The sequence below is a fragment of the Ochotona princeps genome, chromosome X, assembly GCF_030435755.1.
Source record: "Ochotona princeps isolate mOchPri1 chromosome X, mOchPri1.hap1, whole genome shotgun sequence".
Lineage (NCBI taxonomy): Eukaryota > Metazoa > Chordata > Mammalia > Lagomorpha > Ochotonidae > Ochotona > Ochotona princeps.
This window is the reverse complement of record NC_080865.1, coordinates 48,874,522-48,888,505: the sequence shown is the minus strand read 5'-3', so window position 1 is coordinate 48,888,505 and position 13,984 is coordinate 48,874,522. Positions and strand designations below refer to the sequence as shown.

The 13,984-nt window shown below is 40.9% G+C and overlaps 1 protein-coding gene across 1 annotated transcript in view; it reads left to right on the top strand.

Annotated features, from left to right (window-relative positions):
- The first annotated feature begins 1,174 nt into the window (after nt 1-1,174).
- Nucleotides 1,175-13,984, top strand: part of LOC101527585 (BTB/POZ domain-containing protein KCTD1-like) — a 36,551-nt gene continuing 23,741 nt past the window's right edge. Inside the window, exon 1 of the mRNA XM_012929132.3 lies at nt 1,175-1,991. Within this exon, the coding sequence (XP_012784586.1) occupies nt 1,241-1,951 (711 nt within the window). The 5' untranslated portion in view covers nt 1,175-1,240 and the 3' untranslated portion in view covers nt 1,952-1,991. The remainder of the gene's footprint in view (nt 1,992-13,984) is intronic.

Sequence of the window (13,984 nt, the reverse complement as noted above, 5' to 3'; positions counted from 1 at the left end):
GGGCCGTCCTGGACTGCTCTCCCAGGTCAAAGGGAGGGAGCTGGATGGGAAGCAGGGCTGTCTGACCTGGCCAGCAACCCCCACTTGGGATGTTAGCGCCTAAGGCAATCTTTAGTGTTTCACCACGGGGGAAATAGCCCCATTATTTTTCTTTGCTTCTTCTACTTTTTTTTTCTTTGTAAATGTTGTTCTTTGTTATTATTACTTTCTACTTTCCATGTATTAATATCGTTACCTAATGGACCGTTAAATCTGTGAGGAAAAAATAGATTGTGTTTTAATAAATGGGGAAACAATCCATACCAGGGAGGTTGGTTTTTGTTTTTATTTTTGTTTTTGTTTTTTCTCTGTTAGCCACTTTCACTCATGGCCGGCGCCGCGTTTTCCAAATAGTTCTGTAGCACCTCGGGCAGCTAAAGTGAGAACAGGTTCCCCCTCCCCCCGCCCCTCCCCCGCCCCTCCCCCGGTCAGGGGACCAGAAAAAAAAAGTCCTTTGTAGGCTTTAGACAGTAGAAGCGGAATTTCATGGAGAGAAGGGAAGCGTTTAAGGCAGTAACCTCCAGTACTGCGTATGAGTGTGGAAAAAGTCTGGGATCATCTCAAACGCACGTGTGGTAGAAAATAAAGTTGGCGTAAAGCAAGGATTGTGCTTCTGCGTTCTATAACCGTACCGCGCATCCGCACCACTACGCACAGAAGATGGGAGCAAATGTGCAGTCAAGAGACTAGCTGGTTTCATCAACTGTTAAAACAAAGGTTCACTGCTGGATGTTTGCTTGTTTAACTTACGAAAAGAAAAACTTTTTTTTTTTATGTAGAATTCTATGAGTTTGAAGAAATGCAGCACCATCAAGTTTCGGAGCCGTCCCATCCTCTACTTGAAAAAAGTTTCTTGTTTTCTTTTAACACCCTCGACACGGGCTCCTCGCCGCACCAGCCGAGGTCGCCCGAAACCCCCGGCTTCCTGGAGCAAGAAAGGGGCGACGGAGGGGGCGCGGCGCCCGCGGCGTTGACTTGGAGCGGCGAGCGCGCCCCGCCCTCCCGCCGGCCCTCCCTCGCTCGTGCTCCGAGCCGCGCACCGCGCAGTGCCGCTCCGCTCCGCTCCACAGCGCACGGCGCAGCTCGGCTCCGCTCCGCGCAGCACCTCGCCGCACCTCGCCGCACCTCGCCTCAACGCACCGCACCGCACCGGCGCCGCACCGCAGCTGGTCTTGCCGCCCGCGGTTCACTCAAGCTCAGTATGTCACGACCTCTGTTCGTCCGTGCTGTGCATCCGTTCAACTACCTGGGCATTCCTGCCCCAGCGCGCATCACGAAATTCAACGCGCCCGTCCATATCGATGTGGGCGGCCACATGTACACCAGCTGCCTGGCTACGCTCACTAGATATCCTGACTCAAGAATCGGAAGACTTTTCGCAGGTATGGAGCCCATTGTCCTGGATTCTCTGAAGCAGCATTATTTCATCGATAGAGATGGGGCAATGTTCCGCTACATCCTGAATTTTCTGCGCACCTCCAAACTACTCGTTCCGGACGATTTCAAGGACTATAGTTTGCTGTATGAAGAGGTGAAGTATTTCCAGCTTCAGCCAATGTTAGTGGAGATGGAAAGATGGAAGCAGGATAGAGAAAATGGTCGCTATTCACGGCCCTGTGAGTGTCTCGTGGTGCGTGTGGTCCCTGACCTCGGGGAAAGAATCATGCTCAGCGGCGCAAAGTCCTTGATCGAAGAGGTGTTCCCGGAGATTCGCGAAGTGCTGTGCAACACCGTCAGTGCATGCTGGAATTACAACTTCACCCACGTTATCAGGTTCCCGCTGAACGGCTACTGTCACCTCAACTCCGTTCAGGTCCTCGAGAGACTGCAACAAAGAGGATTCGCGATCGTGGGATCCTGTGGAGGAGGCGTGGATTCCTACCAGTTCAGCGAGTATGTCCTTGGGCGATAAGTGAAGAAAAGCCCCGCGCACCCTGTATCAGCTGGATAAAGTAAGAGCCCTTGTGCAAAAACATCTTTTTCTATTTCTTATTTCTTATACACGCAATAAAGTAGGCGAGTAAAAAGGGACCGTTTTTATGAAGTTGGTACGATGAAGCAAGTCCTAGGCGTAAACTTAGATAAAATACGGACAGATTTAAATCCAATAGAGACCACACCTGTGTTCATACATGAGTAATTCGAAAAGGGATACCCTCAAAAGTGTAATATATATAACATATATATACACACACTTATATATATGATATAAATTAAATATATGTGGAAAGAGAGAGCGCAAGGTAACGGCTATAGTTGATGTGACCACAAAGTAGCCTGGACCTCCTAAAGCCTCTAACCAATAAACAAGCCCTTGGCCGGGAGGTCATGGTCTCCTTACAATTTCCATTGCCAACAGCCATCCATTTTTTCTTTTTCCTGTTTTTTTGTTTGTTTGGTTGGTTAGTTGGTTGGTGTTTTTTTGTTTTGTTTTGTTTTTCTGTTTTTAAAGACACCTTAAATCCAGTTTCTTTGCATTTAGAGGTTTTATGTTTCTCTTTAGACAAGCACCAGTCAGAACTTCTGGAAAACACTAACCAGCACATTGCATTTAAAAGACCTTTAGGTGTGAAATCTTATGTGTAGTTTGTATAAAAGTCACACTGCTTTTGTTGGCTTGACAGATGCGAACTTTACTTTGTTTTTAAACTGTTGAGTTTTGCAAAGGGACCAGAATTATAGTGTGTTAATGTTGCACCAATGTTACTAGTCATTTTCCAACAAATTTTCAACTTTTGCAATATATTAAGTATGGAAAAAAACCTGTTGAAGAAAGCTTTTCTGTACTGCCTCTGGTAGCAAAACCCACCAATCACCCTTGACACTTCAGAATTACTGCTTTATTCTTCATTCCTATAGTAGTTTCTCCCCAGTATATGTTATAAATGGGGATCACATATAACTTAGCGTTTTGCATCTGATTTCCTTTACTAAGAACAATGCATTAGAGATGTCCACATAATTACCTGTGTAATTTAAAATGTCTGTAAAAGGTGTATACCGAAAACAGCAACAATTGAAGAAAAAGTTGAGTCAATACTGGATAAGATGTCTATTTCCCTAAACTTATGTTATGAATTCAGTATAGTCAATCAAAATACCAGTAAGGTTTTATAGTTGTCATCAAGATGATAAAAACAGTTTACTTGAATAATTCCGATTTAGGCCAAGATGAAGTAACATCAACTGGATTTACCTCTCTGCACCAAACAGCTAAAATTAAGACAATGGTCAAATTATACGAAACAATTATTTCTAAGGTTTGGGGTATTAATGCACAAAAGAACAATCTCTCAGAGAAGGACAATGTGAGATGACTCTCATATTTCCCTGGACAAGAGTAGTCTGCCAAGCTGTACAGCAAAGAAGAAAAACTCCATAAAATCTTAATTATGCAGGTATATAACCTGTAAAGTGAAACACAGGAAAAGCTAAAAAATGAACAGAGGTCACTTTGAGAAGACTGTTGTGGTAGCATAGTGAGTTGAGCCACTGCCTAATATGCCAGCATCCCATGTGGGCACAGGTTCAAATCCCAGGTGCACCACTTCAGATGCAGCTCCCTACTAGTGGCCTGGGAGGGCAGTGGAAGATGGCCCAGATGTTTGGAACCCTGTACCCATATGGGAGACCCAGAAGAGGAGCCTGCCTCTGACTTCTGTCTACCCCAGCTGTGGCAACCATTTGGAAACCAAACAAACAGATGGAGATCTCTCTCATCTCTCCCTCTTACTCTCTGTAATACTGCATTTCAAATAAATTCATCATTTTTAAAAAGATGCCACTTTGAACTGCCACAACCCAAAACAGAGTATCTGAGTTTGAGTCCTGCCTCCATTTTCAATCCAGTTTCTTAGAACCTGTTGAGCAATGGTAATGGCTGGAGTAATCGGATCCCTGCCAGCATGCCAGATGCTTGCATTGAGTTCATGGCTACTAGTTTCTTTTCTTTTTTTTTTTTTTTTTTAAAGATTTATTCATTTTATTACAGCCAGATATACAGAGAGGAGGAGAGACAGAGAGGAAGATCTTCCGTCCGATGTTTCACTCCCCAAGTGAGCCACAACGGGCCGGTGCGCGCCGATCCGATGCCGGGAACCTGGAACCTCTTCCGGGTCTCCCACACGGGTGCAGGGTCCCAATGCATTGGGCCGTCCTCGACTGCTTCCCCAGGCCACAAGCAGGGAGCTGGATGGGAAGTGGAGCCGCCGGGATTAGAACCGGCGCCCATATGGGATCCCGGGGCTTTCAAGGCGAGGACTTTAGCCGCTAGGCCATGCCGCCGGGCCCATGGCTACTAGTTTCAACATGACCTAACCACTGCTGTTGTGGACGTATGGGGGAGTGAACCTGTGCAAGGGAGATATCTATCTATCTCTCTCTGTCTCTTTCTCTCTCCCTCCCTCCCTCCCTTTCAAATAAATGAATATAGGTAAGTAAAAAATTTTAAAGCCTGCATCAATGACCTATGGGATAATATCAGTTTTTTTAAAATATAGACTAATATTTCCTCCAAGTCTAAGGAAAGAAAAGGGAAGCAGAATAAAGAAAAAACGAATACTTATGTAAAAGAGTAAGAAAGCAGGAATCACATTTGTGATATCTGACAAGGTAGAAACCAGAACAAAATGTCTCAGAAAGGAAAAGGATGCTTAATACAGATGACCAAAAAAAAAAAAAAAATCACAGCAGTGTCGTAATAGTTACTGATATTTATATAACAATACAGCAGCAATAATTTTAATTATTTAATTTTATAAACTATACTCACAGCTTATGCAAGGAATAGCAGAAAGAAACCTGTCAAGAAAAGACTTTTAAGATATCTTTTTCTTCACTACATATCAAGTGGAGAGAAATGATAACAATGTAGTTGGAATAAACAGCATAATCAGTAAAGTATATTTAATGCATATTTAACCTCAAGATTTAGTTAAAGATTTTTGAATGGCAGATTTACAGGAGGAGAGACAGAGACTTTCTCTATTCATTCAGCAGCTGATGCGCATCTGGGTTGAATCCGTGTCTTAGCTGTTGGGGTCTTGTTTCCCAGCACCATTTGTTGGAGAGTCTGTGCTTTCTGCCTGGATTGAATTCAGTTTACTTATCAAAAATTAGTTGACTGTACATGTGTGCATTTCTGAGATTTTTATTGTGTTCCACTGATCTCAATCACTGGGATTTTTTTGTTTGTTTGTTTTTGCTTTGTCTTGTTTTGTTTAGAGATTTGTGTATTTTACTTCAAAGTTGGAGAGGGTGGGGGGAGAGACAGAGAGAGAGAGAGAGAGAGAGATCGTGCATCTGCTGATTCACTTCCCAGATGGTTGCAAAAGCCATAGGTTGGCTGTCTAAAGCTGGAAGCCAGCAGCTTACCCTGGGGTTTCCCACATGGGTGCCGGGGGCCCGAGGACCTGGGCCATACTCCATTGCTTTCCTAGGTTAGAGCCAAGGAGCTGGATCAGAAGTGGTAGGCCCTCACTTCCTAAAAAAGACTCCAAATGCAGTAGAAATCGAGACCAAAATAAACAATTGGGACCTCATCAAACTAGGAAGCTTCTGTACAACTAGAGAAACAATCAACAAAGTAAAAAGGCAACCCACAGAATGGGAGAAGATCTTCGCACACGACATAGGTGATAGAGGGCTGATCTCCAGAATATACAAAGAGCTACAAAACAACCAAAATGTCAAAACAAACAAGCCACTCAAGAAATGGGCACGGGAAATGGGCAAACACTTCACAAAGGAACAAACCCAAATGGCAAATAAACATATGAAAAAATGCTCAAGTTCCCTGGCAATAAGGGAAATCCAAATTAAAACATCAATGAGGTACCACCTAACACCAGTAAGACTGGCCCACATGCATAAAAGCACCAACAACACTTGTTGGCGAGGTTGCGGGGAAAAGGGAACCCTACTCCACTGCTGGTGGGGCTGCAGGCTGGTACAGCCTCTATGGAAATCAGTATGGAGAACATTCAAACAACTCAAATTCAACATACCGTATGATCCAGCAATAGCACTCCTAGGAATATATCCAGAACACTTGTTCTATGAGAAACCAACATGCACTCCTATGCTCATAGCAGCACAATCAGTAATTGCAAAAACATGGAAGCAACCAAAATGCCCATCAACAGAGGATTGGATAAGAAAGCTATGGTTCATCTACTCCATGGAATACTACTCAGCTATTAAAAAAAACAAAATGCAGTTCTTTGTGGCCAAATGGGCCAAACTGGAAACCATAATGCTAAGGGAAATGAGCCAATCACAAAAGGTTAAATACCACATGTTTGCCTTAATTTAAGATGATATGATGTTATATATAACATGTTATGTTTTGAATGTCATATGTTGTGTATAAACTAAAATTGAAGTGTAGGTGAGGTGGTCACAGAAGGTGGCTGGGAACTCGCATTTACTTTTAACATATTGGTTACTCATTACTATGTCAATTAATTCCATAATGATGTAAATTTTTGCTGATGGTATGTTGGAGCTTTCAATTGACTGGGATGATACTCTGCTGGCTCTGTCTTCAGACCAGAGAGGGTATACCTAAGAAGCCGTTGAACTTGACTGGACAATAAGATGCTGGACTCTATGTTTGGTATATGCTTGCAATGGGGGAATCTCAACTGAACTTGAGCTGTGGTTATGCAACAAGGTGGAGGAATCCACCATGGTGGGAGGGTTTTGGGGAGGGGTGGGAGAACCCAAGTATCTATGTAACTGTGTCACATAATACAATGTAATTAATGAAGTTAAATAATAAATAATTAAAAAAAAAAAAAAAAGAAGAAGTGGAGCCTGAACTGGCACCTATGAGGGATGCTGGGCCACAGACTGAAGATTACCGTACTATGCCACTGTGCCAGTCTCTCATATCTGTTTTCGTGCTGTTTTGATTACAACTTCTCTGCAGTAAATGTTGAATTCTGATATTGTGATGCCTCCAGCTTTGTTTTTATGTTAAAATTTGCTTTAGCTGTTTTGAGGGTTCTTGTGTTTCCATATGAATTATAGCATCACTTTTTTCTAGATCTGAGACGAATGTTATAGGTATTTCTTTTTGTTTTGTTTTGTTTTGCTTTGCTTTGTTATAGGTATTTTGATTATATATTTTGCCATAGGCGTTTTGATTAAGATCACGTTGGATTTGTGGATCGCTTTTGGTAATATGGACATTTTGATATTATTAATTTTGTCAATCCATGAACACGAATGATTTTTCCATGTTTCTGTGTCTTCTTCTGCTTCTTTATTTAATGTTTTGTGATTTTTATTGCAGAGATCACTCGTGTCCATGGTTAAATTTATTTCAAGGTATTTTGTTTGTGAAAAGCACAGCTATCCTATTCAAAAATTTTAAAAAGGGCCAGTGCTGTGGTGTAGCCAGTAAAGCTTCTGCCTGCAAAGCCAGCATCCCATACAAACACTGGTTCAGATCCCAACTGCTCAACTTCCAATCCAACTCCCTGACAATGACCTAGAAAAGCAGTGGAGGATGACCCAAGTACCTGGGTCCCTGCACCCATGGGAGACCTGGGGAAAGCTCCTGGCTTCTGGCTTCTGCCTGGCTCAGGCCTGGTCGTTATGGCTTTTCGGGAGATAAACAATGGATGGAAGATTTATCTGTCCACCTCTTTCTCTGTAACTCTAACTTTCAAATAAATAAATATTTTCAAAGTATTTTTTAAAATTAAAGGAGGCAAATAAAAACAGAACTGACAAAGGGGGAGTAATTACTAAAATAGATAAATTTTTAAAATTTGTTTTTTGTTAAATTCAGAGATGTTAATATTGAAAGAGGGATTCATGATAAGGATCTATAACGTATATGGCATGATTCAGCGAAGCAATGTTTGTAACTGTCGACCAAATGATACGACATTCGCATTATTTTTAATCCTATAAATTTTAATTTCCACCAATGAGAGAAAGCATATGATATGTGTACATCTTTCTGGGTTTGGCTTATTTTGGAGCTAGACCAATTGGAAGACAGAAGCCTAGAACTTCTGGATGTCCCACATTAGTACTTCCCCATGCCATGAGCAGGAAGTTGGATCAGAAGTGGCAGCTGGGACACAAACTGGTGCCTAACTGGGATGCTGATGCAGCATGTTGAGGATTAGAATACCATGCCACTGCGCAGGCCCTACTCTGTATCTTTTAATTTGCCAATTTAGTCAACTTAAAATTTAGGGTTACTATTGACTAGAGAAGGTTTGGACCTATAATTAAAAAGAAAAAAAAATTCTGTTTATTTTTAATATGCATTGTTGTTTCTTATTTTTTTGTTCACTTGCTTGGTTTGGACATTTATTGTAGTGGTAAGGTTTGATTTTTCCTTATTTTTCTTTTGTGTGTCTTCTAATGGATTTCTTTGATTTCTGAGTGTAGGCTTTCTTTAAGCTTTTTTTTTTAAAGGTTGGTTTGATGATTATTAATTTGCTTTGATGACGTTGGTTTGGGAAAGTCTTTATCTTCTTAAATAAAGGATAGCTCTTCTGGGTATAACATTCTTGGCTGTCAGAGTTTTGTTTTGTTTTGTTTTTTCTTTAAAGCTTGAATATTTCATCCCTCCTGTCCTGAAATATTTTTCCTGAGAAATCTCCTATTAGTTTCTAACGAGAGTTCCCTGAAATGAGATTCAGTTCTTTTCTCAGTATTTAGTATTCTGACATTATGCTAAAATTTAACACTTTGACCATAATATATTGTGGTGAGGACAATTTCTAATCATGTTTATTTAGAGTCGTTCGTGTCTCCTATGCCTGAATGTCCATATAGTTATCAATACTATGAGAATTTTCAGCTATTAATTCGCTGAATAGGGTTCCCTGTGCCTTTCTCAGTTTCTTCACCTTCAAGAATTCCCCCAAATACAGATGTTTGTTCATTGAATAGTGTGTCAGAGGTCTTAGAAGCTGTCTACATTCTTTTTTAATTTTTCTTTTTTGCCTATTTGGTGTATTTCATAAGACTGTCTTTAGGTTAAGATAGAATTTTTTCACTTGATGTAGTCTGCCCAGGATTTCAACTGTATTTTTTATGTTTTTTGAATTTTCTTTTCTAAAGTTTCCTGTTTCAGTATCTTCATAATACTGATCAAATTTTTATTCACAGCATGCATTGCTTTGCTGATTTTATCAATTGCATTCTCTCACATATCCTTGAGCTTGCTTATAAAAATTCTTCTGCCTTCTTTATCAGGAGTTTTGTCAATCTGCTTTTGTTTGGGATTACTGTTACAGAGTTCTTGAGTTGTTTTATGAGTGTCATGTTATTTTGTTTGTATTTTCATATTTCTAGCATCCTTCCCTATGTTGAGATTTTTGAACCAGGGGGATCAGTTGTCCCTAACACGTTTTTAAGATGGCTTTCATAATAAATGGTTTTCTTCTGAAGGTGAAGGTATCATGTTGGTAGGTTACTTTGTGTAGTCTCCCTGTAGCATCCTTAGCTTTAATTGATAGCCCTAGGGTTGGTGCAGCCGCAGGTTCTTCTGAGTAGACGAAGAGGCTAGAAGAGGCTATCGTTGGGGTCCTCTATTGACCACTCTTACCAGTCTTTCTCCAAAACTAAGTAGTTCTAAGCAAATGGTTAATGGAATAGTTTAGTTCCTCCCAACCACTTGTAGTAAAACATGAAAGAAGAAAGGTGAATTTAAAGAGGCATTGTTAAGCAAGAAGGAGCCAGAACTTGGAAGATGTGGAATATTTTCAGCCTCTTCAATTTTTTTTAAAGATTTATTTTTATTTTTTATTACAAAATCAGATATACAGAGAGGAGGAGAGACAGAGGGGAAGATCTTCCGTCTGATGATTCACTCCCCAAGTGAGCTGCAATGGCCGGTGCTGCGCCGATCTCAAGCCAGGAACCAGGAATCTCCTCCAGGTCTCCCACGCGGGTGCAGGGTCCCAAAGCTTTGAGCCATCCTATACTGCTTTCCCAGGCCACCAGCAGGGACCTGGATGGGAAGTGGAGCTGCCGGGATTAGAACCGGCGCCAATATGGGATCCCAGGCGTTCAAGGCGAGGACTTTAGCCGCTAGGCCACGCCGCCGGGCCCCAGCCTCTTCAAATTTTAAAAACAGAAAAGTTTCTTTCGGAAGAAAACACTAATAATGTGGCTGAGCAGTCACTTGATTAACAGGGAATTATTTACAAAAATGAGATTATGTGAAATAATCCTGAATTTCAGTATCAGTTGAGACTACAGAATGATTTGACTGTGAATGAAAGCTATTTATTTGTGAAAAATACAAAGGAGTCCAAGGTGATTCATAGACCATCAAAGTCACATTTGAGAAGATTCTTGGGGACAGGACTGACAAGAACCTTAGGGTCATGCCCTTCAAACCGAAAAGCCTCAGAGGAAGTACTTGAGCCCTTGTGGAACTGAAAGATGGTATTTGGAACCAAGCAGAATTATTCATTAGCCTTAAGATATGGTGAGATTTGTATTAAGTTTTAAACTTGATTGGGACATATTACCTTTTCCTGTGTTCTCATTTCTTTCTCCCTTTGGAATATGAATGTCTATCCTCTGCCTCTGCCAGCATCCTACTTTGGAGGCACATAGCCTGTCTGATTTTACAGCTCTACAGCCAGAGGAGAATGTTGTCACGGAATGAACTATATTTCAGGTTTCACCTATTGATTGTACTTAAATGGATCTTTTGGAATTTACCTCTCAGAATTGATACGGGAAAGAGTTAAGAATTCTAGAGCTTTAGGTATAGAGATAATATATTTTTTGTATATCAGAATTTGAATTTGAATGTTCAGGGGCAGAATGCTATAGACCAAATTATGTTCTCTGCAAGTTCATATGTTAAATAATGATATTTATGACACATGAAGATGAGACCTTTAGGGAATAATTAAGGTAAGATCAGGTTATTACAAATAGGTTCCTCATGATGAGATTAGTGGAGGTTTTAATGTATATAAAAGGAAAAATTACCAGGTAGAAGAAAGATTTTCCATCGTTGGTTCACTCTCCATATGATCATGATGGCTAGGACCGGGCCAGGCCAAAGCTGGAAGCCAGGGGCTTCATCCCAGGTATCTCCCACATGATGGCAAGGGCCTGAACACTTGGACCATCTTTCACTACTTTCTCAGGCACATTAACAGGGAGCTAGGTCAGAAGCGAAGTAGTCAGGATGCAAACTGGCACCCATATAAGATGCTGGCGTGATAGTCAACAGCTTATCCCATTACACCACAATGCTGGCTTCAGATATAGATGATTATACAAGAGAAAGAAAGGGGCTACTGTTGTGGCACATTAGGTTCCCCTACTGCCTGCAATGCCAGCATCTCATATAAGCATCAGTTCCCCACTAATGCACCCAGTAAAGCTGCAGGCCTGAATGCCTGGTCCATGTTACACCTAAGGTGGAGTTCTGATTTAGGAGGTTGTAGCCATTCAGGGAGTAGATGTGAAGTGTCTCCCCCTGGCTCTTCATCTCAATCTGTAACTGAGCCTTCCAAATAAATAGATAGATATTTAAACAAAATAAGACAAATAGAAGAGATCTGTCCCTTCCCCAACGTAAGAACACAGTGTCTTCAAGCAAGGAAGGGGCCCCCTGTAGGGAGCAAAATATCCTGCTGTTTCAGGATCTCTCGGCCTCCAGAACTATGAGAAATACGCCATCCCTTATTGATCGCACCTAGTCCAAGCAAATGAATACAGGTAAGAATGATAATGATGGAAACCGTAATATTTTCAGCTTTCAACTACATCATTAATTTAATGCGATCTAAATAAAAATGTCTTTTCCCCCTAACAGTAGACAAGATAATTAACAATTTCATATGGAAGGTCAATCAAGTACAGCTAGGAAACCCTGAGATAAAAGAGCAGCATGGAGTTGTTGATGCCAGAGTGTGATACTCCTTTAGCTTGTGTAATTAAAGCAATGTTATCTTGAAACAGGAGCAAACGGACCGAATAATTAATTCAATTACAGTATAGAAATGTAGCATATGATAAAGTAAATGCCTTAGTTTAGTTCTCTCAGAAGGAGCTCCTGAGACAATGATTGGAGTATAAAATGATTATTTTTGCATTAATGCTAGGTAATGCTAGTTAGGAGTCAGAAAGTATAAAAAAGGGAAACTAATAAAAGACTTGTCATAGGGCCTGATGCGGTAGCCTAGCAGTGAAAGTCCTCACTTTGAACATGCCAGGATCCCATATGGGTGCTGGTTCTAATCCCGGTGGCCCCACCTCCCATCCAGCTCCCTGCTTGTGGCCTGGGAGAGCAGTAGAGGATGGCCCAAAGCTTTGGGACTCTGCATCCACATGGGGGACCCAGAAGAGACTCAGGGCTCCTGGCTTCGGATCGGTACAGCACCGGCTGTTGCAGCCGCTTGGGGAGTGAATCATCAGACGGAAGATCTGCTTGCCTTGACTGCTTTCGCGGGCCACAAGCAGAAAGCTGGATGCGAAGCAGGGCTACCAGGACACAAACCGATGCCCATTTGGAATCCTGGCGCATGCAAGGTTAGGACTTTAGCCGTTAGGCTACCACTCCAGGCCCTTATTTTGTAATTTTAAAGGACATACTTCATAGCTTCTCGGTCTTTTGGCTAAGATCAGGTATAGTAGGAAAGACTTACTGTGTCAGGAACTGCTATTAGTTATTGATTATAGGTTGCTCCTGTTGGTTGCTAATTCCCAGCTACTTCCAGTCTACCACCTGTGGCCAAAGTGAGTTTTAGTGAATAGAGAAAATCTCTCAGGTAAAGAAAGGGAGTTGAATGGTAATAGTAAGTTGTGCAGGCAAACATTAGAGTGAAAGGGTGAAGGCATGTAGGCAGGACGCTTGTGATTTCTGCTTCAGACACCACCCTGAGCTAGTAAAGAATATGTAGACTTAATCATTAGCATGAGGATAAACTGGAAAGCTGTATGAGAGAAATTTTAAAAAATGGATATTTTCCAAGTGATGCAATGGGGTGAATTCTACAAATCAGATACTTAACATGCAAAACATGAAACAAGGCATATACTGTAAGAAATACAAGTAGATGACATTGTATCTTGAGAATGAGGATAGTTTAAAATCTAAAGACAATAAGGGACATTTTTATTGTTAAACACATCTTGTAAGTTTGTATGACACAAAATGCTCCATAAGCAAGGGAAAATGGCAAAATTAGAAAGCAATATTCAATCTTTAACCCCAACAAAAGGTAAACTTTTCATTTATACATGGTTTGAATAGAAAAAAAAATCAACCACCTTTAAAAATGAGCTAAAGAAATGGTCAGTTCACAGAAAAACATAACTGCAAGATGTTGTTAATGCTATCATTCCTGGTGGCTTTGAGAGTCAGGATTCTCAACATTGGAGAAAACGGATACAGATGTAAGATCAAAGAGTCTAATTAATATTTGCGGTCTGGTATTTGAATTTTAAGTATCAGTATGAACTCATGATGAATTTTATCTTTAATGTGAATTCCTATCTCTGTCCACTGAAAATATTTGGAAATAATTATCGACCCAGGAACAAGAAGCACCGTTAATACCCAGGTTGTGGCCTTGAAAAAAACATTCCCTCTAAAATGAAACAGCGTTACTCAGAGAAATTCAAGGTTTGGGACAGGAAATGTACGAGATGAGCCTGGAACATCTTGTCATAACAGAAATAAGGAAGCTATTATTAGATTACTGTGGACTGTGTCAACAGGAGTCAGGAGCTTGTACAAGAAACTCACAAGTCAAAGAGGGACAATTGGAACACTCATAAAGGTAATATGTGTCATTGATGGAAACACATCGATCAGTTGGCTCACAGTGAAAATTTAGAAAAATTAGTTGGTTATCATTGGATGCTGCTAGAGAAGAAGTGTTAAAAAGAAAGTTGGTAAACAGGAAAAAAAACTTGGTGAAGAGAAATAATGAAGATATCC